The sequence below is a fragment of the Lynx rufus genome, unplaced genomic scaffold, assembly GCF_022079265.1.
Source record: "Lynx rufus isolate CCGP_SWC_20201006 ecotype Redwood Valley unplaced genomic scaffold, mLynRuf1.p SCAF_7, whole genome shotgun sequence".
Taxonomy (NCBI): Eukaryota; Metazoa; Chordata; class Mammalia; order Carnivora; family Felidae; genus Lynx; species Lynx rufus.
In genome coordinates, this window is record NW_025814889.1 from 16,314,222 (window position 1) to 16,337,649 (window position 23,428).

At 35.4% G+C, this 23,428-nt stretch overlaps 1 protein-coding gene across 1 annotated transcript in view; it reads left to right on the plus strand.

Annotated features, from left to right (window-relative positions):
- Positions 1–23,428, plus strand: part of STAM (signal transducing adaptor molecule) — an 83,807-nt gene that overhangs the window by 24,871 nt on the left and 35,508 nt on the right. Inside the window, exons 3-5 of the mRNA XM_047066828.1 lie at positions 12,675–12,750; positions 12,832–12,927; positions 14,495–14,641. Coding sequence (XP_046922784.1) covers positions 12,675–12,750; positions 12,832–12,927; positions 14,495–14,641 — 319 coding nt within the window. The remainder of the gene's footprint in view (positions 1–12,674; positions 12,751–12,831; positions 12,928–14,494; positions 14,642–23,428) is intronic.

Consider the following 23,428-nt stretch of genomic DNA (forward strand, 5'->3'; position numbering starts at 1 on the left):
TTTTTTGTATTTATTTTAGATAGCTGTCATTATATTCCTGAATATTTCAGCTATCTTTTGGGCATTTAAAAAAAGTGTTTACGTATTTTGAGAGAGAGAGAGTACTAGAGCTAGCGGGAGAGGAGCAGAAAGAGAGAGGGAGACAGAATCCCAAGCAGGCTCTGTGCTGTCAGCACAGTGCCTGACGTGGGGCTCGATCCCACAAAGAGATCATGACCTGAGCCACAATCAAGATATGCTTAACTGACTGAGCCACCCACATGCTCCTCTTTTGGGCATTTTAATTGACATTGTGCAATTTTTATGAATTTACTTAGGGAGTATTTTCAACTTTGCTAATTTAAACAATGAAGTGTAGCTCTGTTTGTGCTTTTTATTTTTTTGTTTATTTTTGAGAGAGAGACAGAGCACAAGTTGGGGAGGGGCAGAGAGAGCAAGGGAGACACAGAATCGGAAGCAGGCTCCTGACTCCCGAGCTGTCAGCACAGAGCCCAACGCAGGGCTCAAAACCATGAACCTTGAGATTGTGACCTGAGCCGAAGTCAGACAACTGAGTCACCAACTGAGACCAACTTAGTCAACCAACTGAGCCACCCAGGCGTCCCTAGTTCTGTTTGTCCTTTCAAGTAGTCTTTTCTCCTTTCCTCTTCTCTCTTTTCCTTCCACTTGTATTTCCTCCCTTAACATTTATTCCTTTCTGATTCCTTTAAATCCTCATTAAGTTAATTTCCAAGCATTTGTTTATTTATATGAATGTAATATGTCTTCACAGCTCTGATTAATAAAGAATTGTTTGAAAAGGATTAAATAGTAATTGAGATGCTATTCTGATATTATTGAGCTTTAAAAAAAATTTCAAACTCTTAATATTTGTTCATGTGTGATTTCTCTTTAAGAATAATGTTTTATATTTATCCAGGTGCATTTCACTTTTTGTTGTAACTTGGTAATTTCATAATAGGAAGTGGTAACCATTAGGGCCACCTATTAGGACTTTTCACAGGCCCTGGGCACTTTTGCCTTCATGGGTCCATTTCTCCATGAAAATTAATAAAACTATTTTATGACTGTGTTATCAAGACAATATATTATTACACATCCAAACATTTTCTTTGCCTCAGAAGTTCATTTTTTCCTTTTCTTTTAAAATAAAACATTTTTGTGGGCCCCTGAAATTATTGTGTTGTACCTACATGCCTAAGAAGAATTGTTACAAATTGTGTTAGATAGTCTCAGATTGACTTAGTAGTAGAAAATTATTCAAGTTCTTCTCAGGTGAGTAGTAAACTATGGGATACTTACGGTGGTGTTCATACTTCTTTTGTTTGCTTGTCTGCTTTTATTGTGTGTGGTAAAATACATACAGTATACCATAAAATTTATAAGTTTAACTGTTTTGTGGCATGTTTTGTGACATTCAGTACATTCACATTGTTATGGGGTTAGCGTCCCTATCCATCTCCAGTACTCTTTGTCAGTAAACAGCTGAAACTGTTTACTAGAAAACTCCTCATATCCCTCTCCCCCAAGCATCTGGTAACCACTTAAAATTTGTTTTTAATCCCTGAAATCATTTTGTAGTTAGTGTATATGAAGAACTTGAGATCTGGTTTACGTTTAGTTTAGTTTAATCATATGTTTAGTTATGATTGCTGATGGTAGCATAAGAATATTGGACATTACTGTGGGTTGTCAGTGAGGTATTCTGGATACCTGGTTGTGCTTTACAGAAGATTGGTGTGAGAGGGGTGTTCCTGAAACTACACCCATGTGATGTGACATTTCCTGAGACAAATTTAGGTAGGGTAGGTTGAAGTAGAGGGTAGTTATGGATTGGAATGCATTTCATAAGCTTTTTTGTGTACTAGGCAACAGTCTGGATTTTTTAAGAAAGCATTGCCATTTGGTGTTAATCTAATTTTATAAAATATACAGATCTATTTAAGAGGGTGGATTTGGGGATTTGTGCAGGGAACTTTAGGGAAAGTTTTTTTTTCTGTAAGCTTTGATATTTTTATCAAAATAATTTATAACCATCAGTATATTGTAGAATTATTTAGTGCACAAATAAAATAATTTATATCAAGTCTTTCTTCCCCCACCTACCCCCCACAAATCCTTTTCTTCTTCTTCTTTTATTTTTAACCAAAAAAATCTATCTGTTCAAATAGATTGCATCTATCTATTCAAATAGATGAATAGATAACTTTTCATCTATTTTAAAGTTATGGCAGTTTGGAAAATATTTTCAAGTCTTAAGGGGAAGAAAAAGAGCCGTCGTTGTGAAATTGTCTTTAGTCAGAACTGTGACCCAGAAACACAGCTTCCAATGTTTTGAAAAATCTTCCGTAATGATTTCTCTTTTAAAAGTCCTGTTGTTCTATCCTTTAAACCATATGTATATATGTGTGAGTGTATTTATGTGTGTTGGTTTCAGGAAATACATGTGCTTGTATAAAATACATACTTTTTTTTTTAAGTTTATTTATTTATTTTGAGGGGAAGAGAGAGAGAGAGTACACAAGCAGGAGAGGGGCAGAGAGAGAGGGAAAGAATCCCAAGCAGGCTCCAAGCTGTCAGCATGGAGCCTGATGCGGGCTCTACCCCATGAACCATGAGATCATGACCTGAGCTGAAATCCAGTGTCGGTTGCTTAGCCGACTGAGCCATGCAGGTGTCCCTGTACTTTTTTCTTTTAAAAATAGATCTATTTTGGCTCAAAAATTAAAACTTAAAAGGATGACATTGATAAGTCTAATGGCCATCCCTGTTTTTCTCCCCATCTTCCATAGGTGCCACTTTTGTTTCTTTTGTATCTTTCTGTTGTTTCTTTACTGAAATATGAATTTACTTCCCATTTATATATAATGAACATATTGTATATACTATTCGACATTTTTAGTTAATTCATTAACATATCCTGGTAGCCTTAGAAATGTATTTCTTTTAATGTCTGTTAGTAATGCATTGCTTGTTAAATAGACACATTTAGAAATCATTTTCTAGTTTAACATCAATTTTTGATTAGTGATATGTAGAATATTTAACACACTTTAATAATTGCCAACTAAAATTATTTAATTAATGATTGTAAATAATTGTATCAATCTCAGGAAGCCTAGTAGATGTTATTACTGTTTGCTTCATATAAGGTTATTGAAGGTTTTTTTAAGCCTGAAATGTTTGAATATGCTGGACTTAAAACCTTAAAGAACATTTTTAAAATTTTTTTCTGACTTCCTAAGATATTCACATGATTTTTAGTGTGTGGTTCCAGCGTATGAGTAAGTACTGAAAAATGCCTAGCCATTGAGGTCATATGATGGACTGAAAAGTCAGTTTAGAATCAAGAGAACTTTGAATGATGGTAGCAGTTTTCCTTAACATGTCTTCACATAATGAATAGTTATTGTCTGTTAGTTTTAATTGATTTGTCTATATTCTCATGTGAAAAATAAATGTGAAGGGTAGGTCTTGATTGCCCACAATAACAAGTTAAAATTAAAGTTCAGAAATTGACATCCAGATTGATTTCCGCTATTATTTTATGTCTGAATTGTTTTTGCTTGGCTTTAGACAAAGGTACAGTTGACTGAATGTGGAAAACATGATACAAATTTTCTCTTTACTTGGCTAAGGGATCTATTTAGGTAGTAAATCATTGATTTATTCCTATAGAATTAGAAGGATAATGATAGTCATTACTGACGTTTTGTGAAAAATACAAATAGAGGCCTTTGGAAAAGAATTTGCTAAAATTTTTATGCTTTTCATTTTGTTTGTATCATCTTGACTTGGGCTGTGACTATTTCTGTTTTTCAGCTGGGAATTGATAGAATATTTCCTGATATTTTTAAGGAAAAAATAATCTCTGACTCACACATTTTCAGTCCGGTAGAGAAACAGATGTCTTTCAATACCCTTAATTTTCAAGGTCTTTTAAGTGCTTTTTTTAAGAATGGTAGCCAACTGTTATTGATGGCATCAGTCATTTTTTCTTTTATTTGACAAAACAGTGAGTACTGGCCAGGTATCATGCTTCAAGTATGCAGTGGTAAATAAAGCAATATAGCCTTTGTCATCAGCTGTGGTGACAGTCTACTTGTGGAAGGTAGAAATAGATAACAAGTGAAGGAGATAGTGATCAGAGTGCTTTAGTGGAGAATAAAAGGGGAGACCTACTTAGATTTTTTAGGAAAGCTCTAGTGTGAAGGGGTAACATTTACGCTATGACTTTAAAGCTGAGAAGAAGCAAAGAGCTGAAAGCAAGAAGTCCCAGGCAGAGGGAGTAACATCTACATGAATTCCTGCAAGCTTAGTGCTTTTTAAGAACTTGAAAGGTACAGGGTAGCTGGAGAAGAGGTGATTTGCCCTAAATGAGTACAGAGTTGGATATAAGAGAGTGAGTTAGAAAAATAGAAGTGCTAGTTGGAATGCTTGAAATTGAGATTATAGAGGGTTTTCATTTATTGGCAATAATATGGTCTAGGATTATGACCATGGTAGTTAATAATAATAATAAAGTGGGATAGAAGTTGAAAAGACAAGATATTGGGAACATCACCTGTGTAGTAATTAACATCTCTGAGAATTAAGACAGGAGTGATGTTGGAGAGAGTAGTAGGGAGCCAGGAGTTAAAATCATTGAGGGATGAGGGGGTAATTGAGGTTTTTTAAATAATTGCATTAAGAAGATAGTCTGACCTGATGAAAACTGGACTGTTTTAGGAAAGAGGGAGGGAGAATGATTTGGAAGTAGTAAAGGGGGCAAAGAATGCCCATATATAGTAAAAGTAGTGTCGTCCCTAGCCAGATTTCTGTAGAGCAAAAGGCCTGAGGAGCAGGGCTTTTGTTGACAACAGACTGTGAATTCTAGAGGACAGAGTGGAGAAGTTTCAGAAGGTGGAAAGTAATGCATAGGCAGAGCTGTTTAATGATGAGAAGAATAGTCTGGAGCTTCTCTTTAGGCACTGGGAAATAGGAATAATAGACATGTGTTCTCAAATTCCCAATTATTGTTTAGTAGAGAAAGTTGAGTGTCTAAGACTTGCTCTAGACCTTTGCAGATGGAACCTTTGAGACCTGGGAAGGAGTGTTTGGGGCTCTCTTTTGACCCCTGTCCATAAAGGTGAAGAGGCTTCAGATGGGATAGTCTTTTTTTTTTTTTTTTAACTAAATTTCACTTAACATACAGTGTTATATAAATTTCAGGTGTACAATATAGTAGTTCATCCCTTCCATATACATCACTGTGGGCTCATCATGGGATAGTCTTCCATAGAGTTGAAGGTTTCACTCTTATCTTTTGCAAAGTTGAACATCCTTTTCTATGTTTAAGAGTTTTTTATGTTTCCTTTTCTGTGAACTGTCTGTACATATCCTTTCATTTCTTATAGTTTTTGATATATTAGGGACAAACCTTGTCTATAATTTGAGTTATGTGTATATATGTGTATATGTATGTTACATTGTTCTTTTGACTTTGTTGTTTTTCCATTTAGAAGATTTTAATTTTATATGGTTATTATGTTTTGTAGAATTATGAATTGTATAGGACTTTCCCTCTCTCAGGCTTTACTGGAATTAACTCATTTTTTCTTTGTGGTTTCATTTTTTGTTTGTTTCTTTCGTAATTAATAGACTTTGGTTTTTAAATACAGTTTAAAACATTTTTAATGTTTATTTTTTTGAGGAAGGGAGAGAGAAAGAGCACGAGCAGGGGAGGGGCAGAGAGAAGGGGAGACACGGAATCTGAACTAAAGTAGGCTCCAGACTCTGAGCTGTCAGACAGCCCCAATACAGTTTTAGATTTGCAGAAAAAGTGAGCATACAGAACAAAGAATTCTGTATACCCACTCTATCCCTTACGTGAAGCTACCCCTATTATTAACATCTTGCATTGTGTGGGACATATGTTATAAGTAGTGAATCAGTAATGATACATTATTATTAACTAAAGTCCACAGTTTCCATAAAGTCTCATTTTGTGCTGTACACTTTTATGGATTTTGACAAATCTTTAATGATATGTATCTGTCATTACAATATCACACAGAATAGCTTCACCATCTTGAAAAGGTCCTGTGCTCCACCTGTTCATTCCTTTTCTCCCTTTTTCTGAACCTTTGACAACCATTGTTTTGGTTTGGGTTTTTTACTGCTTTTATAATGCTGCCTTTACTAAAATGTCATATAATTGAGATTATGTCATATATAGCCTTTCATACTGGCTTCTTTTATTTAGCAAAAGGCATTTAAGTTTCATCTGTGTCTTTTCATGGCTTGATAGCTCACTTCCTTTTATTATTTCTGAATAATATTCCATTTTATGGGTATACTGTAGTTTTGTTTATCCATTCATCTATTGAAAGACTTCTTGATTCCTTCCAGTTTTTGGTAACTGTGAATAAAGCCAGTATGAAATATATTCAGGTACAGGTGTTTTGTGTGTGGACGCAGGCTTTCAAATTCAGTTGGGTAAATACCTAGGAGCATGGTTGCTGGATCATTTGGAAGACTATGATTGGCTTTGTAAGAAACTGCCAAACTGTCTTCCAAAGTCTCTGTACTGGTGGTTTCGTTTTTTACATTTAAATCTTTCATCTATTTGGAATATCCTCTTATGTAGTATAAGGTATGGCTCTAACTTTATTCTTTTCTGTTTGGGTACCTAAAATTCCAGCACCATTTTTTTGTATAATCCATCTTTTTCCTGTCTGATTTGAAATACTGCCTTTATATATTATGCTCCTTTACATATATATACACTGTGTATATTACCCCAACTATTTTAGAACTTTATCTTTTGTTTCATTGGTGCTGCTACCACCTGATTTCAATTGTTAAAGCCTTAGACTACATTTCAGTAATTGACAGGGCTAGATTTCCTTTTCTGCCCCCCCCCCCCTTGAAGTTTTTCTAAATACTCCTTCCCCTTCCTGCTGTCCCCATATAAACCTTGGGATTGGCTTGACTAGTTTAAAAACAAAACTGTTTCTTTTTAAATTGGCTTTGTTTTGAATTAATAAATTGTCTCTATGATACTAAATCTTCCTATCCAAGAACATAGCATATCTTTGTATTTTTTAGTAGTGTTGCAAAGTTTTCCTCTTATAGTCTTGAACATTTTTGGTGAAGTGTCTTATATTTTGTCCTTTTGGCTACTGTTTAAGTGGAGTCTTTCTTTAACTGGCTGTTTGATAGGAACTTTCTCTTTTTAATGGTGGACTGTATTAAATATAACATCTGTTTATCCCGAAGAGAATGACCCATTGTAAGGGGCGAAAGAAGATGATGATTGAGGAAGTGGGGATAGTAGCAGGAGCCAAGTCCTTGACTAGCATAGGGTTCTGATTCAATCTCATTTTTTCATCTTTGTTTGTACTAGACAATGATTTTACTTTTGTATTTTACTGCAGTTTTTAAAACACCATATATTTTATAGCTAGGACCTGTAGAATCCTCGAGACTGTAGAGATCGTTTCATAGATGAGGAAGCTAAAGCCCTGAGATTTTATTTTTTATTTATATAAAAAAATTAAAATTTATTTTAGAGAGTAAGCATTGCATGCAAGTGGTGGGGGAGGGGGAGAGGGGGAGAGAGAGAATCTTGGGCTCCATGCTAAGCATGGATCTCATGATGCTGGGATCATGACCTGAGTCAAAATCAAGAGTTGGGCACTCAGCTGACTGAGCCACCCAGGCACCCCAAGCACTGAGATTTTTAATGTGACTTTTCCAAAAGTAGTAGCAGAGGCAAAATTCAAAATTGGGTTTTTACTCCCAGTTTTATTTTTTCTCACTTCTTTGTGCTGTGTTCTTAGGCACTTAAAACGAACAGTTATTTGAAAGTTAAAGTCATGAATCAAGACATGCCAATCTGATATTGAAGTATCAATATGTATTGATATAAATGTATTATATACTATAATACATGTATTACATATTGTGTTATATAGTATATGTATTATGTATTGCACATATTTTGCATTACATGTATATGTCATGGATCTGTGGGTTAACAGCTGGGCACTTTTTGCTTGAGGTCGCTCATGAACTTGCAGTCACCTGATGGCTGGGGCTGGAGTCATCTGAAGGCCTGAGTGGGATGATGCTCAATATGGCTGGCAATTGATGGCTGGCAGTCAGTTAGGACCTCAGCTGGAGCTATCCCTTGAAACACTAACCAAAACCTGTACATGTGGCTTGAGTTTCTCACTGAATAGTAGCTGGGATCTCAGAGGGAGCTTCCTAAGAGCAAATGTTCCAAGATGTAGGTGAAGTCTACACAGCTTTTTATGAACTATTATGTCTCACAGTATCACTTTTACTACATTATGTTGATCAAGCAAGTCACTGAGGTCAGCCCAGATTCAGGAGGAGGGTTAGTAAACTACCTCTTGATAGGAAATGTCATAGTCACTTCATACAAGAGCATGTGGGAAGGGAGTTACTATTGTGGGTATCTTTGGAATACATAATTTGCCACAGAGGCCAGCTCTAAATATTGAATGTGAGCTTTGACCTAGATAACAAAACAATGAATATATCATTAGAGTAAAACAGTGGATTTTAGTAAACAAAATTGTAAATTCCAGTTTTTCATACGTGAGACACACAGTCATTAAGAACGTGAATGACAAATGTGATGTAAGTGTCTCTTACTATTTTTATCTAATATTTATTTATGACTTTTTACGTAGGAAGTTGTTCTGTGTTCAGAGTTCTACCCATTTGTAGATATTTGTAAATAAAAACAACTAACATGTGAAAGCTGATTTGGTAGTCATAAAGATTTAGTTTGATGGTGACCTTTTGTGGCTTTGTTTTATATATAAGACTTGGTAAAACTTCGCTTATGAAAATTCATAAAAGCCAAAGTGAAAATGATGGCATAACGTTAGTTAATGAAAGCATTATCAGCAGAGTTACTTGCTACCTGTTGAACTTTTTTTCCATAGTGTCATTGTAATATACATGGAGATGGTGGTTGAGTCTGACAGTGTTGGTGACAGGATTAATCATAAGGGTCGGTATTGTTCAGCACTCCATATGAACATATGGCACTGTAGGTAGAGGGCTTTTGCTTTCTGGATACTTTTTCAATAAGATGAATGAGCAAGAATGAAACATTTTATTAATTCACTTAGGTTAGGTTAGGTTGAAGAGTGACTGCTGATACAATGTATTTAAAGAATGTATCCTTTCCAGAATTGCCTTAAGAGCTTCATTTCTGCAGTCTGTGTTTTCTGTGGGAAACTGGAAAAGTCTGAATTGCAAAAGAAAGCGCGGTAGCATGGCCCTGTGATATTTGTGTCTGAAGATTAAGGAGATTTCACGCCTTAGTTTTTCATTTACCTTCGAGCCTAAGATAGTTTATTTTTAGCGGTTGTAACTTCACATAGAAACAGAATGGCTGAGAGTGGTATGATGGGAGATGAGTGGGAGTGGAGAGGATTTGATAGAAAAGAGCCCCCTCTTAAAGCTCTGTCTTGCTTTCTTTGAAGCCCACAGTAGTTTGTTGAGGTGGGTTGGAATAATAACTTGTGAATGGTGAAATTGACTTCGGTGCTTTAGTTCATCAGAACTAACGTTTGCTAAGGCAGCTGTGTACATTCCTGACAAATCTGTCCATTCTGGCTAGTCTGTGATTTGAGAAAAAGTCGTTAGAAGCCCCAGCTACATGAAAGTACAGGTATCCCCTGCTTTTGGAAGGTTTGTTTTATGCCACTTTGCAGTTACAGAAAGACCTGTTTACCTTAACTAAAAGAAGTTTGAAGAGGTTTTTCACTTTTACAAAAAAAGGCCCAAAGTGACTTTCTTTTAATTAATATTGATATTCTCTTTTCCTATCTTGTTTCTGTCTTTTAATCTGTCTATATTTAAAGTAGATTTTCCTGTAGATAGTTTATAGCCAGCATATACCTGGTCCTTTTTTATCCAGTTTGAGTCTCTGCCTAGTAATTGGAGTGTTTAGGTTATTTATATTTAATGTAGTTATCGATATGGTTGGATTTAAAGCTACCATTTTGCTGTTAGTTTTCAGTATGTTTTATTTGTTCTTTGTTCCCTTTGTTTTCTATTTTTTTCTTTTCATTTTTTTATGATCATATTTTATCTCCATTTTGGGCCATAACCTGTGGCTCAAAGAGGAAATCACAACAGCATTTGGAAAATATTTTCAGTGAAATGAAAGTGAAAATGAAATATATCAACACTTGGAGGATGTAGCTATAGCTATCCGTAGAGGTAAATTTATAGAATTAAATGTTTATGTTTGAAGAAGAAATATCCCAAGTCCATGATCTAAATTTTTATCTTAAACAAGAAGAGCAAACGTAAAGGAAGCAGAAGAAAGGAAATGATGAAAATAAGAGCAGAGACCTATGAAACTGGAAAGAGAAAAACAATAGGGAAAATTCAGAAGTAAAGCTGGTTCTTTGAAAAAAATCTTGTGGATTTTATCCCAGGCATGCAAGCCTGGTTCACCCTTGAAAATAAATCAGTGTAATTTACTGTCTCAAAGCCTAAAGAAAAAACATACAATCATCTCAATAAATGTGGAAAGTTCCTTTGAAAAAAAATTCAATTTACATTTGTAACAAAAACTTTAAGAACTAAAGGAAATTTCCTCAACCTGATAAAGGACATCTACAAAAAAATTGTGTATTCAGCACAATAGCAATTATTTGATAGAATTCACTACTGAAGTCATCCGGACTTAGAATTTTCTTTCTTGGAACTCATTTTATAAGCCCTTCAATAGGTCAGTACCAAAAACAAAGAAAAGCACAGACCGGTTATGTACAAAGGTACAAAAATCCTCAACAATATTGTAATCAAACCCAATAACATATAAAAAGGATAATGTATTATGACCAACTGTGGTCCAGTTTTCTTTTTTTTTTTTAATGTTTTTATTTATATTTGAGAGAGATGGAGAGAGAGACAGAAAGACAGACAGACAGAGACAGTACATGAGCAGGGGAGGAATGGAGAGAGGTGGAGACAATCTGAGGCAGGCTCTAGACTTTGAGCTGTCAGCACAGAACCCAACGTAGGACTTGAACTCACAAGCTCACGTATCATGACCTGAGCCAAAGTCGGACACTTAACCAACTGAGCCACCCAGGCGCCCCCAATTTTCTTTACGTTATTCATTTATAGTATAATTTTATCATGGTCTAAAGACATAGCATGTTATCATTTCAATTTTTAAAAAGTTAAGTTTTTTTTCATGGTTCAATATATGGTCTATCTTGGTTAGTATTCTGTGTGCACCAGAAGTAATATCTATCCTGCTATTGTAGAGTGCAATGTTCCTTACCTATTTTTCTGTTTAATTGTTTTATCTATTTCTAAGAAAGGAATGAAGTCTCCAACTAAATTGTGGATTTGTCTCTCTTTTCAGTTTTATCAATTTTTGCTTCATGTATTTCGAAGCTCTGTTTTTGGATAAGAATACACATCTAGATCTTTTATGTCTTCTTGGAGAATTGATCCCCTTAACATTATGTAATTTTCCTCTATATCCCTGGTAATATTACTTAAAGTGCAATTTGTCTGATACTAGTATAGCTACTTCAACTTTCTTGTTTGCAAATCTTTCTTTCCTCCATCCTTTTACTTTTAACTTCTGTAAGTCTTTATATTTAAACAGTTTCTTATAGGGAGCATTTAGGTGGGCCCTGCTTTTTTTAATCCATTCTAGCAATCTGTCTTTTATTTGGTGTGCTTAGACCATTTGCATTTAATATAAATGTTGATATGGTTGGATTAAAATGTCAAAATTTGCTATTTTTCTGGATGATATCTGTAAGGTTGAACTTACGCTTTTTTATTGTCTTTATATACCAATTGAATATTTTTATGATTTTCTTTTATTTCCATTTCTGTTTTAAAAATATTTTTAGTGATGATCTCTATTAAATTTATTTGGTCTTTTTTCCCCTCTGTACTTAAGTTCATGTACCTAAGCGTGTCTTCAAGTTTACTGATCTTTTAGAAAATCAAAATTCAGGGAGGCCAAGGGAGACAGAATTTATAAGACACAGTAGAAGGAGCTATATGAAGAAATAGTTCTGGTCTGAATTTTGATTTCTGTTCTCTCAACTCAGATCACCATTCACTTCTTAGGATCATCTTCTCTGCCCTGAGATCCAGAAATTGCCTTTAGGCAGAAAGCCTGTACCGATATTTGAGAAGTGCCTCTGAGTGGAAAGTTGAGGCAAATGTCTGTCTTAATCTAATTGTATTCCTTCTTAGAGACTATTCAACACTGCCTATGGCCTGATGTCCCAAACAGTTACCTGAGTATATATTTTAAGTATATTTTTCTACTTTTCTCATTGTTTACAACAGGAATATAAGTCTAGGTCCAGTTATCCCATCATGACCAGAAGTGGAAGTTTTGGTCTACCATTTTATTTCCAGAACTTTTTTTTCATCCAGAAGCAGTACGGAATGCCTAATGTATGATTGCTAAGGAAGAGAGCCTGTTAATTTTGTTTGAAAAATTTAAAGGAACTTGTTAGCATACAGTTGAATTGTGTCATTAATAAGAATTAAACTTCTCTACCATATTCTGCCTTTTGTATGGTACAGTCTATTACCTATTATGTTAAGGGGGAAAATGGCTGGATGTACTACTAATTGTTACATTTCTCATTTTTTAGACCTAAAGATTGTCTTCGGTCTATTATGAGAAGGGTGAACCATAAAGATCCTCATGTTGCTATGCAGGCTTTGACTGTGAGTGATTTCATTTTAAGTTTTACCACAAAATTTTCTGCTAAAACAGAGCCTTTTTAACTTGCTGTTTTATGCTTTTAGCTTCTAGGAGCATGTGTATCAAACTGTGGCAAAATTTTTCATTTAGAAGTATGTTCAAGAGATTTTGCCAGTGAAGTAAGCAATGTATTAAACAAGGTAAGGGACATTATACAGTCTTTTTCTTTCATGTATTTTATTCAGTTCTTTACATTTTAAATCACAAAGGACTGGTCTGTGCTTTCTTTCTTTTTTTAAAAACGCTTCCTAGGCTGTGTCTATTCAGTATGTCAGTATGTAAGTTATTTTGCTGAAGAGACTATAGATTTATGTACTTAGATAATTTTTTTTCCCAAACCAGATTAGACTATATTTAACCTGTTTTCTTCATCATTCCTTTCATCTGATAAGAAAATATGTGTATTTTTTTTATCTGATTAAATAATACCAGTGTGTTTTAGGCACAGTTTTTATAACCATTTGTGTAGCCACAGAGGTATTTTCCCAGTGTAGAAGTGTTCAGAAATACTGCCAAAATATGGCACTGTTTTCATTGTGACATGAGTAAGGCCACTACCTGACCATGATAGGATTTTAATACTATACTCTTTATTTAACTGAATGTATCATAAAAAATTCACTTTAAAAAATTTAAGTTAGTAATATGTGAATTTTGCTAGTAAAAATTTGTGCCTTCTAAAGGTAATTATTTTTTATTTTTTTTCGGCGGGGGGAGGGGGAGGATGGAGTGTTATATAATCAAGAAAAATTTTAAGATGTGAAAAGGGAAAATGTCTCATATTTTTGGGGGAAGATGAGTATTTCTCGGTTTTAGTAGAAAACAGTTCAGAAATAAGATAAAAATTTGTTTCCATAATTCTTTACAGAATTTCTGTACCTTGTTTTCAAACATGATCATGTGTTAATTCTTTTCATGTTTTGCTTTATTCTTTATTTATATTTAGGTGTCTTCTAATTAATACCCATTCTTTTAATGTCCTGAGTGTCCATCAAAATGTATGGTTGTTTATGAATAGATTCTAGTGTATTCTATAATTTAATTGAAGATGTGATATGCAGATTTGTGTTTAGCAGCAAGAACAACTATTTTGAAAAGCAAACAGCTACATACAGGAAAAAGGACTACTTTATTTTCCAAATACATATTGATTTTATACTTACGGGGGAGGTGTTATTTTGAAGAAATGAGGTTTCTAGGAATAGTGACATGCAGTGGACCTCAAACCAGCCTCTGATAATTAAACAACTTGGGGAAAAGACACAGTCAGGCATATCAAAAGTCAGGGATTAGGAATAAAAGAACTATCATTTTTTTCTCTTCCCAGCTTATTTTTTACTGGTCTACAAAATTACCAAAATAAAACCGACTACTTTTCTGTGTCTTCCTGATGTACAAAACTCGCTTAGTTGCGAAATACTCTAAAAAGTTCTGTCTCTCTGACCTCCAGTATAAGTTAGTACACACTGTTTTACTTTGATATGAGGGATGTATGTTGGTATCATCTATTTTTTTTTCATAATGTGAAAAAATATTTGATTATTTCTAGTAACCAACTATATTTTCTTATGTATTATCTATAGCTAGGGATAATTTGTGATTCAAAAAAATGTCTACAGCACTTTTATAATATTTATATTTAATGTATCTGTGTTAAATTACCCAGGCAATTAGTACCTTTTAATTAAATTTTTTCTCTATTTTCAGGGTCATCCTAAAGTCTGTGAAAAATTAAAGGCTCTTATGGTCGAATGGACAGATGAATTTAAGAATGATCCACAGCTTAGTCTAATATCAGCAATGATTAAGAACCTTAAGGAGCAAGGAGTTACATTTCCAGCTATTGGCTCTCAGGTATTTTGTAAAGTTGCATGTGTGCTATAGTTGGTTTCTCTAAAGTAGCCACATTTATATGAAGTTTTCTTTTTTTCTTCCAAACCAGGTAGTTTTTACTACCCCAAAGGAATTTTTGTTATTAAGTCCTGTGTTCAGTGATGCCAGAAAAATTCAGGGGAATATTTATTTGTTCCAACTTCCACTTTCCCACTGTTTCTCCTTCTTTATAAATAAATTAGCTTTTTGCAATTAAAAAATTTTTGAGTTTTTAATAATATAGACAAAACTGCGGTATGGTATCAGCTAATACTGACAGTCTTCTTAAATGCTCTTAATGCTTTAATTTTATCTACAAAGAATGACAGCTTAAAAGTTGGGCTGTCCTTAAAATTTAAGGGTGAGTTTAGAGTTTGTTTTGATAGTGAAATTTATGAATACTTGTATTAAAAGTGAGACGGCGATAAGGGAGTCGATGAGAAGAGAAGCGCATGAAATAGCTTTTCACTTAATTAGAACTGACCAGTGCATAAATATGATTGAGTGAAAGGCTGAAATTTCCTTTCTGCCTCTCCCTTCCCCAGTTTATATAATGGGATCAATCTCTAATTTATGTCACGAAGAAAGCATTTTTGAAAGGGTATCTTTTATTTTTTTTCTATTCTGAGTAAGCATCCTTTGAGATGCCCAGCGAATCTAGGGGGCCTTAAAATGTGTGATAATTTATTATACTGTCTTTCCCTACGGCATGGACTCGGGTGAAATATGACAAGTGGTGTGAAAGCATGCACAGAAAACTCTCAAGCTGTGGAGGGCTCAAGTTCGGGGTTTTGAGCACTTCACCGAATTATGAAGTGATTTATCCAGACTTAACTGAACTTTCTTCCCAAAGTACTCTTTTAGTTTGTCTGAATAGTCTTGAGATGTGAAGATGCAGAAATATATTTGGGAGATACGGGAAGGGCAGTATATTTTTCTTCTTACTTGAAATTTGACTTATGAATAGTTTTACAATGATAAATTATGTCTTTAAGAAATATTTATTCATAATTTGTAGCTGGCTTTTACTACTCTCAGAATGTTTTCTAACATCTGTGTAATTAGGGAATAATTTTATGCAGAGCAACAACAACCTATCTTATAATTAAGTTCCTTGACAAGACAGGCGATGTTTAATTACCAAAGGGTAGACTCCCTATAGAAAACTAGAGTATAGATGCTTACTGAAATTACAGTTTCTGTGGCCCGAGAAGCTATTCTAGAGCTTGTTACTTAAAATGTAGCTTGTTGATCGTCATCATCACCACATGGAAGCTTGTTAGAAATGAAGTATCTTAGGTGCCACTCCAGACCTATGGATTTATTATCTCTATTTTAACAAGATCTCCAGATGATTCTGTGCGCGCGTTAAAGTTTGGGAAGCACTGCTCTTGATCTTGAGTACGGCCTTCAGTACAAGTGAAAACTATTTTTCAGTCCATGATGGAATTTGTTCCAGTTAGAGAAGGAAGGACTAACGACCTGTGTGTCATGTAGCTTTGTTTCGTTAACCTAGAATCTCAGGTAGTTGTGTGAACAACTTTAGGGATTCTCTAATCTAATCCCCTCATTTTACAGATGAGGAAACTGAGACCCAGAATGGTTAAGTGACTTCCCCAGGGCCACAGCTCGTAGTTGACAGAGCTGGAAGTAGAACACAGGCCTCCTGACTCTCAGTCCAGTGTTCTTTCCACTACACGATCCTGCCTTCCGGTTGATATAGAGGTTAGTGGATATGTGTCTGTCCGGACTAGGCTTCACAGGACAGAAAGTGGAGTGAACACTGGCAAGAGCACTTATTTATTGACTGGCACAGAAGTTAGGTTCCTCTCCTGTTCAAGAGGTTCAGGACATACATCAGCAATAGTAAAGTTAAGAGTTACTTTTCTTTTTTTCATCTAGATGTTCTAAAGCATATGAAAGCTAATTTTGTTGTAGTTACTATCTTTAGCCACAAGAAATACATAAAATGCGTATAAAGTAAAATATAATCAGCTAGAATGGTGATTTTATTTAACAATTGTGTCTGATAGCTGATTATTGGAAACCATGTTTGTGAAGAACTTCATATTTAATAAAAAATGATCAGGTAGGATCATCTACACAAGTCCCTCGAGATTTTAAACTCAGTTGCCTAATCATTATTACATTTTAATCAGACTAGATCTTTGTCAGCGTACTTAACAAAAGCCTCTGAAAATATTAGGATTTTTAAAGTGTATTTTTTCATCCAAGTACAGAAGAAAATAATCTAAAAATATTAAGAAAAGTCATACTTCAGTCACTTAACTCATTCCGCTGCAGTTCTCGTAGCACTAACTTTTGACATAGAGATAAAAGTGACGGTAGCACTGCGACTGTATTGGACAAATGAGTAACAGGAATCATTGCAACACCTAGAACCTGATGATCGGAAAGAACTTTGAAAAGTGTGCAGCCCAGGAGTATAGGGCTTAAATATAGCTTGTTTCTTCACTTCCTTCTCTGTTTTCTTTAATTGAAGAATATTTGACATACAATATTGTATTAGCTTCAGGTGTACAACATAATTATTGACTTTATATACATTATGAAACGGTCACTTTAATAAGTCTAGTTACCATCTGCCACAATACAGAGTTGTTACGATGTTATTGATTCTCTATGCTGTATATTATACCCCCCCCCTTACTTATTTTATAACCGGAAGATTGTATCTCTTAATCCCCTTTACCTGTTTTGTCCATTCCCCTCACCTGCCTCCTGTTTGGCAGCCACCGGTTTCTTTTCCGTATCTGTGAGTCTGTTTCTGTTTCTGTTTTGTTTGTTAGATTTCACATATAAGTGAAATCATACCATGTGTCTTTCTCTGGCTAACGTAATTTCACTTAGCATACCCTCTAGGCCCATCCATGTTGTTGCAAATGGCAAGATTTTACTCTTTTATTATGGCTGAGTAATGTGTGTGTGTGTGTGTGTGTGTGTGTGTGCGTGCGTGCACGTGCATGCATGTAGCGTGCACGTGCGCGTGCACATAAACCATATCTTTATCCATTCATCTTTCAGCAGACATTTAGGTTACTTCTAGTCTTGGCTGTTTTACTGCAGTGAACACAAGGGTACATATGTCTTTTTGGAATGAGTGGGTTTTTTGTCCGTTGGATAAAAACCTAGAAGTTTTTTCACACAAAAACCAGAACTGCTGGATTTTAATTTGTTAAATTAAACAAATTGCTGGATTTTTAATCTGTTGAGGAGGACTCTCCATAGTGTTTTCAGCAGAGGCTGTACCAGTTTACATTTCCAGCAACAATGTGAGGGTTCTCTTTTCTCCACTTCCTTGCCAATACTTGTAATTTATTTACTTTTGATACTAGCCATTCTGTCAGATGTGAAGTAGTTATCTCATCATGATCCTGATTTTCATTTCCCTGATCGTTAGTAATGTTGAATATCTTTTTATGTACCTGTTAGTCATCTGTATGTCTTCTTTGGAGACATGTCTGTTCAGGTTCCCTGCCCATTTTTAAATTGTAGAACTTGTTTTTTAAATATATATTTCATATATTTTTATGTTATATCTTTGTATATATTTTTATAAATTTTGGACGTTAACTTCTTAGGGGATATGTCACTTATGAATATTTTCTCCCATTCAGTAGGTTGCCGTTTTGTTTTGTTGATGTTTTCTTTGCTGTGCAAAAACTCCTTAGTTTGATGTAGTCCCGTTTGGGTGTTTTTGCTTTTGTTGTCCTTGCCTGAGGAGTTAGAGTCAAAGAAATATTGCTAAGACAGATGTCAGAGAGCTTACTGCCTGTGTTTTCTTCTATGAATTGTATGGTTTGGGTTTTACATTTAAGTCTTTAGTCCATTTTGAGTTTATTTTTGTATATGGTGTAAGAAGGTGGTCCGGTTTCATTCTTGAGCATGTGGTTGTCCAGTTTTCCCAACACTGTTGAAGACACTCTTCTTCCCATTGTATATTCTTGCTTCCTTTGTCATAGATTAATTGACCAAATAAGTGTTGTTTTATTTCTGAGTTGTCTTTTATGTTCCATTGATCTGTGTGTCTGTTTTTTGTGCCAGTACCATAGTGTTTTGATTATATGATAGCTTTATAGTATATTTTGAAATCCAAAAGTGTGATATGCCCAGCTTTGTTTTTCTTTCTCAGGATTGCTTTGGCTATTTGGCATCTTTTATGGTTCCATACAAATTTTAGAGCTATTTATTCTAGTTCTGTGAATAATATTCTGTGAAAAATTAATATTTTGATATGGATTGCATTGAATCTGGATCTGTAGATTTAGGTAGTATGGACATCTTAACAATATTAATTCTCCTAGTTCATGATATTGGCATATCTTTTCGTTTATTTGTGTCGTCTTCATTTGTTTTCATCAGTGTCTTACAGTTTTCAGGGTACGGGTCTTTCACCTTCTTGATTAAATTTATTCCTAGGTATTTTTTGCATTTTGATGGGATTGTAAATGGGATTATATTCTTAATTTCTCTCTCTGGTAGCTTGTCGTTAGTGTATAGAAATGCAAGAGATTTCTGTAAATTGAATTTGTGTCCCACAGTTTTACTAGAGGAATGTAGTAGTTCTGATAGTTTTTCAGAGAAGTCTGAGGTTTTCTTTTTAATTTTTTTTTAACATTTATTCATTTTCGAGACAGAGCATGAGTGGGGGAAGGGCAGAGAGAGAGGGAGACACAGAATCCTAAGCAGGCTCCAGGCTCTAGGCTCTGAGCTGTCAGCACAGAGCCTGCCATGAAGCTTGAACCCACAAACTGCGAGATCATGACCTGAGCCAAAGTCGAACACAACCGACTGAGCCACCCAGGTGCCCCAAGGGGTTTTCTATATATGGTATCATGTCACCTGCAAATAGTGACAGTTTTACTTCTTCCTTTACAATTTGGATGTCTTTTCCTTTTTCTTCTTTTTTTTTCTTTTTCTTTTTCTTTTTCTTTTTTTTTTGGGGGGGGGCTTGGTACAGTGTACTTTATTGATGGTTCAAGACAAGGTAGGGCTCCTCTTCTTCATGGTGTCTGGGATGGAAACTGTGTCGAGGTTGGGAGGTTCTCAGTGTGTTGGGGATGAGCTGGGGCAAGGATTCCCTAGCAGCTCAAGGCTTCTCTCTTCCTCTTGTGCTCTGGCAGGGGCTGGTGGTGCAGGGGGCTCTTACCCAGTTCACCACCCAGTTGCTTTTGGCCAAATTCATTATCATAACAACAGGAAATGAACTTGACAAAGTGGTCATTGAGGGCAATGCCAGCCCCAGCATTAAAGGTAGAAGAGTACGCGTCTACTGTTAAAGTGTCAGGAGACCACCTGCTACTCAGTCCAGCATGCTCTTGAGGGGTCCCGCTAATTCCTGCTTCACCACCATCTTGATATCGTCCTATTTGGTACCTTTCTCCAGGTGGCAGACATAATCCACAACTGACACGCTCGAGGATAGGGACATGGCAGGCGTGCCAGTGACCTTCCCATTCATTTCAGGGATGACCTTGGTTACAGCCTTGGTAGTGCCAGTAGAAACAGATGCTGTTCTGGGCAGCCTCTTGACCATCATGCCACAGCTTCACAGAGGGCCATCCGTGGTCTTCTGGCTGGCACTGACGGCATGGACTATAGTTATGAGTCCCTTCAGGATGCCAGAGTTGTCATAGATGATGTTGGTCAGAGTGACCAGGCAGTTGGTGGTGCAGGAGGCATTGTTGACAATCCTGAGGGAGTTGTCATCTTTCTCATGGTTCATGCACATCATGAACATGGGAGAATCAGCAGAAAGGGCACAGGATGACCTTCTTGGCTCTACCCTTCAAGTGAGCCCCAAGCCTTCTCCATAGTAGTGAAGACCCGAGGTGACTCCACAATGTATTCAGTACCAGTATCGTCCCATTTGATGTTGGTGGGATCTTGCTCCTAGGAGATGGGCTTTCTATTGATGACAGGTTTCCTGTTCTCAGCCTTGACTGTGCCTTTGAATTTGTCATAGGTGGAATCATGCTGGAACATGTATACCACGTGGTTGAATTCAGTGAAGGGGTCAGTGATGGCAACAGTATCCACTTTGCCAGAGTTAAAAGTAGCTCTGGTGACCAGAAGCCTAATACAGCCAAATTCATTTACTCCAACATTCACCATCATGTCTCAGGGTTGTGGTTGGCAAGTCATAAGAAGATGCAACTGTGCCAAATGAGAAGGTGCAGAGCGCCCCCCCCCCTTTTTTTTTCCTTGCCTAATTGCTGTGGCTAGGACTTCCAACAATACGTTGAATAATAAAGTGGCAAGAGTGGGCTTCCTTATCTAGTTCTTGATCCTAGAGGAAATATTTTCAGCTTTTCAGCACTAAGTGTGGTGTCAGTCATGGGTTTGTCATATATGATCTTTATTATGTTAGGGTATGTTCCCTCTATACCCACTTTGCTGAAAGTTTTCATCTTAAAAGAATGTTGAATTTTGTCAGATGCTTTCACTGCTACTGTTGAGATGATCATGTGGTTGTTATCCTTTATTGTATTAATGTGGTGTATCATGTTGATTGATTTGCAGATATTGAACTATCCTTGCATCCCTGGAGTAAAGCCCGCATGATCGTGGTGTATGATACTAATAATGTATTGTTGAATTGATATGCCAATATTTTCTTGAGGATTTTTGCAGGCTTATCGAGGATATTGGCTTTTTTTTTTTTTTTTCTTTTTGGTAGTGTCTTTGGTTTTGCTATCAGGGGTAATGCTGGCCTTGTGAAATGAGTTTGGAAGCATTCCTTAGTCTTCAGTGTTTTGGAATGGTTTCTGAAGGACGCTGTTAACTCTGAGTGTGTGATAGACATTCAGCTGTGGAAGTCTGGTCCTGGATTTTGTGTGTTGAGAGGCTTTTGATTACTGACTCATTTTCATTACTAGTAATCATTTTTTGAGATTTTGTTTCTTCTTCTTGTACTTTTGAAAGACTGTATGTTTCTTAGAATTTAACCATTTCTTCTGGCTTGTCCACCTTGTTGACATGTGATTGTTCATAGTAGTCTCTTAGGATCCTTTGTCTTTCTCTGATATGGGTTGTAACTTCTCTTTCATTTCTGATTTTATTTATTTGAGTCCTCTCTTTTTTTCTTGATGATTCTGAATAATGATTTATCAATTTTGTAATCTTTTCAAAGTACCAGCTCTTAGTTTCTTTGATCATTTTTATTGTTTTAGTGTTTACTTCATTGATTTCTGCTCTGCTCTTTTTTTTCCTTCCTTCTACTGACTTTGGGTTTTATTCTTTTTGTAGTTCCTTTAGATGTAAAGTTAGTTTCTTTGGGATTTTTCTTGTTTCTTGAGGTAGTCCTGTATTATTGCAAACTTTCCTCTTGGTATTGCTTTTGCTGAGTCCCACAGATCTTGGAACATTGTATTTTCATTTTCATTTGTCTCAAGGTGTTTTTTTATTTTCTCTTTGATATCTTTATTGACCCATTGGTTGTTTAGTAGCATGTTGTATAGTCTTCACTTGTTTGTTTTTTACGGTTTTTTCCTAGCAATTGATCTCTAGTTTCCAATCATTATGGTTGGAAAAGGTGCTTGAGAAAATTTCATGCGTTTTAAATTTACAGAGACTTATTTTGTGACCTAACATGTGATCTCTCCTGCAGAATGTTTCGTGTGTACTTGAAAGGATCTGTATTCTGCTGTTTGAAGATGGAATGTTCTGTGTATATCTATTTAGTCCATCTGGCCTAATGTGTCGTTTAAGGCCATTGTTTCTTTATTAAATTTTCTATCTGGATGATCTGTCCATTAACGTAAGTGGGTATTTAAAGCCCCCTACTATTACTGTGTTACTGTCATTTTCTTCCAGTTTGCGTGTTAATACTCATTTTATGTATTTAGGTGCATCTATGTTGGGTGCATAAATATTTATAAGTGTTTTTCTGTTACATTGATCTCATCATCATTATGTAATGCCTTTTTTTTCCTCTTGTTACAGTCTTTGTTTTAAAGCCTATTTTGTCTGATATAATTAATGCTGCCCCAGGTTTCTTTTCATTTCCATTCACGTGGAAAAAAATTTTTCTGTTCCTTCATTTTCAGTGTATATACCTTTAGTTTTCAAGTGAGTCTATTAATGAGTTTTGGTTTTTTATTCATTTAACCTCCCTTTGTGTTTTGATTGAAGACTTCAGTCCATTTACTTTTAAAGTAGTTGTTGATAGGTATGTGTTTATTGCCATTTTGTTCATTGTTTTCTGGTTATTTTTGTGATTCTGTAGTTTTCTTCTCTTGGTCTCTTCCCTTGTGATTTGATGACTTTATTTAGTGTTGTTTGGATTGCTTTCTCTTTACTTTTTGTGTATCTGTTAATAGGATTTTGGTTTGTGGTTACCATGAGGTTCATTTATGACAACCTGTGTATTTATGGCAGATTATTTTAAGTTGGTGGTTGCTTATGCTCAAACACATTCTAAAAGCGCTACATTTTTATTCCTCTCACCTCACATTTTGTTTTTGAGGTCATGTTTTGCATCTTTTTATATGTGTGTCCCTTAAGTAATTCTTATGAATATAGTTGACTTTATTACTCTTGTCTTATAATCTTCATACTAGCTTTATTAGCAGTTTGTCAGTAACCCATGCTATGTGTTTTCCTTTATCATTGTAATTTTTCATTCACATATTTTCTTATTTCTAGTTATGGTCTTTTCCCCATAAAGCAGTCTTTCTAATATTTCTTTGAAACCCTTGTTTCAAGTTATGAAACTCCCATAGCTTTTTGCTTATTTGAGAAACTCAT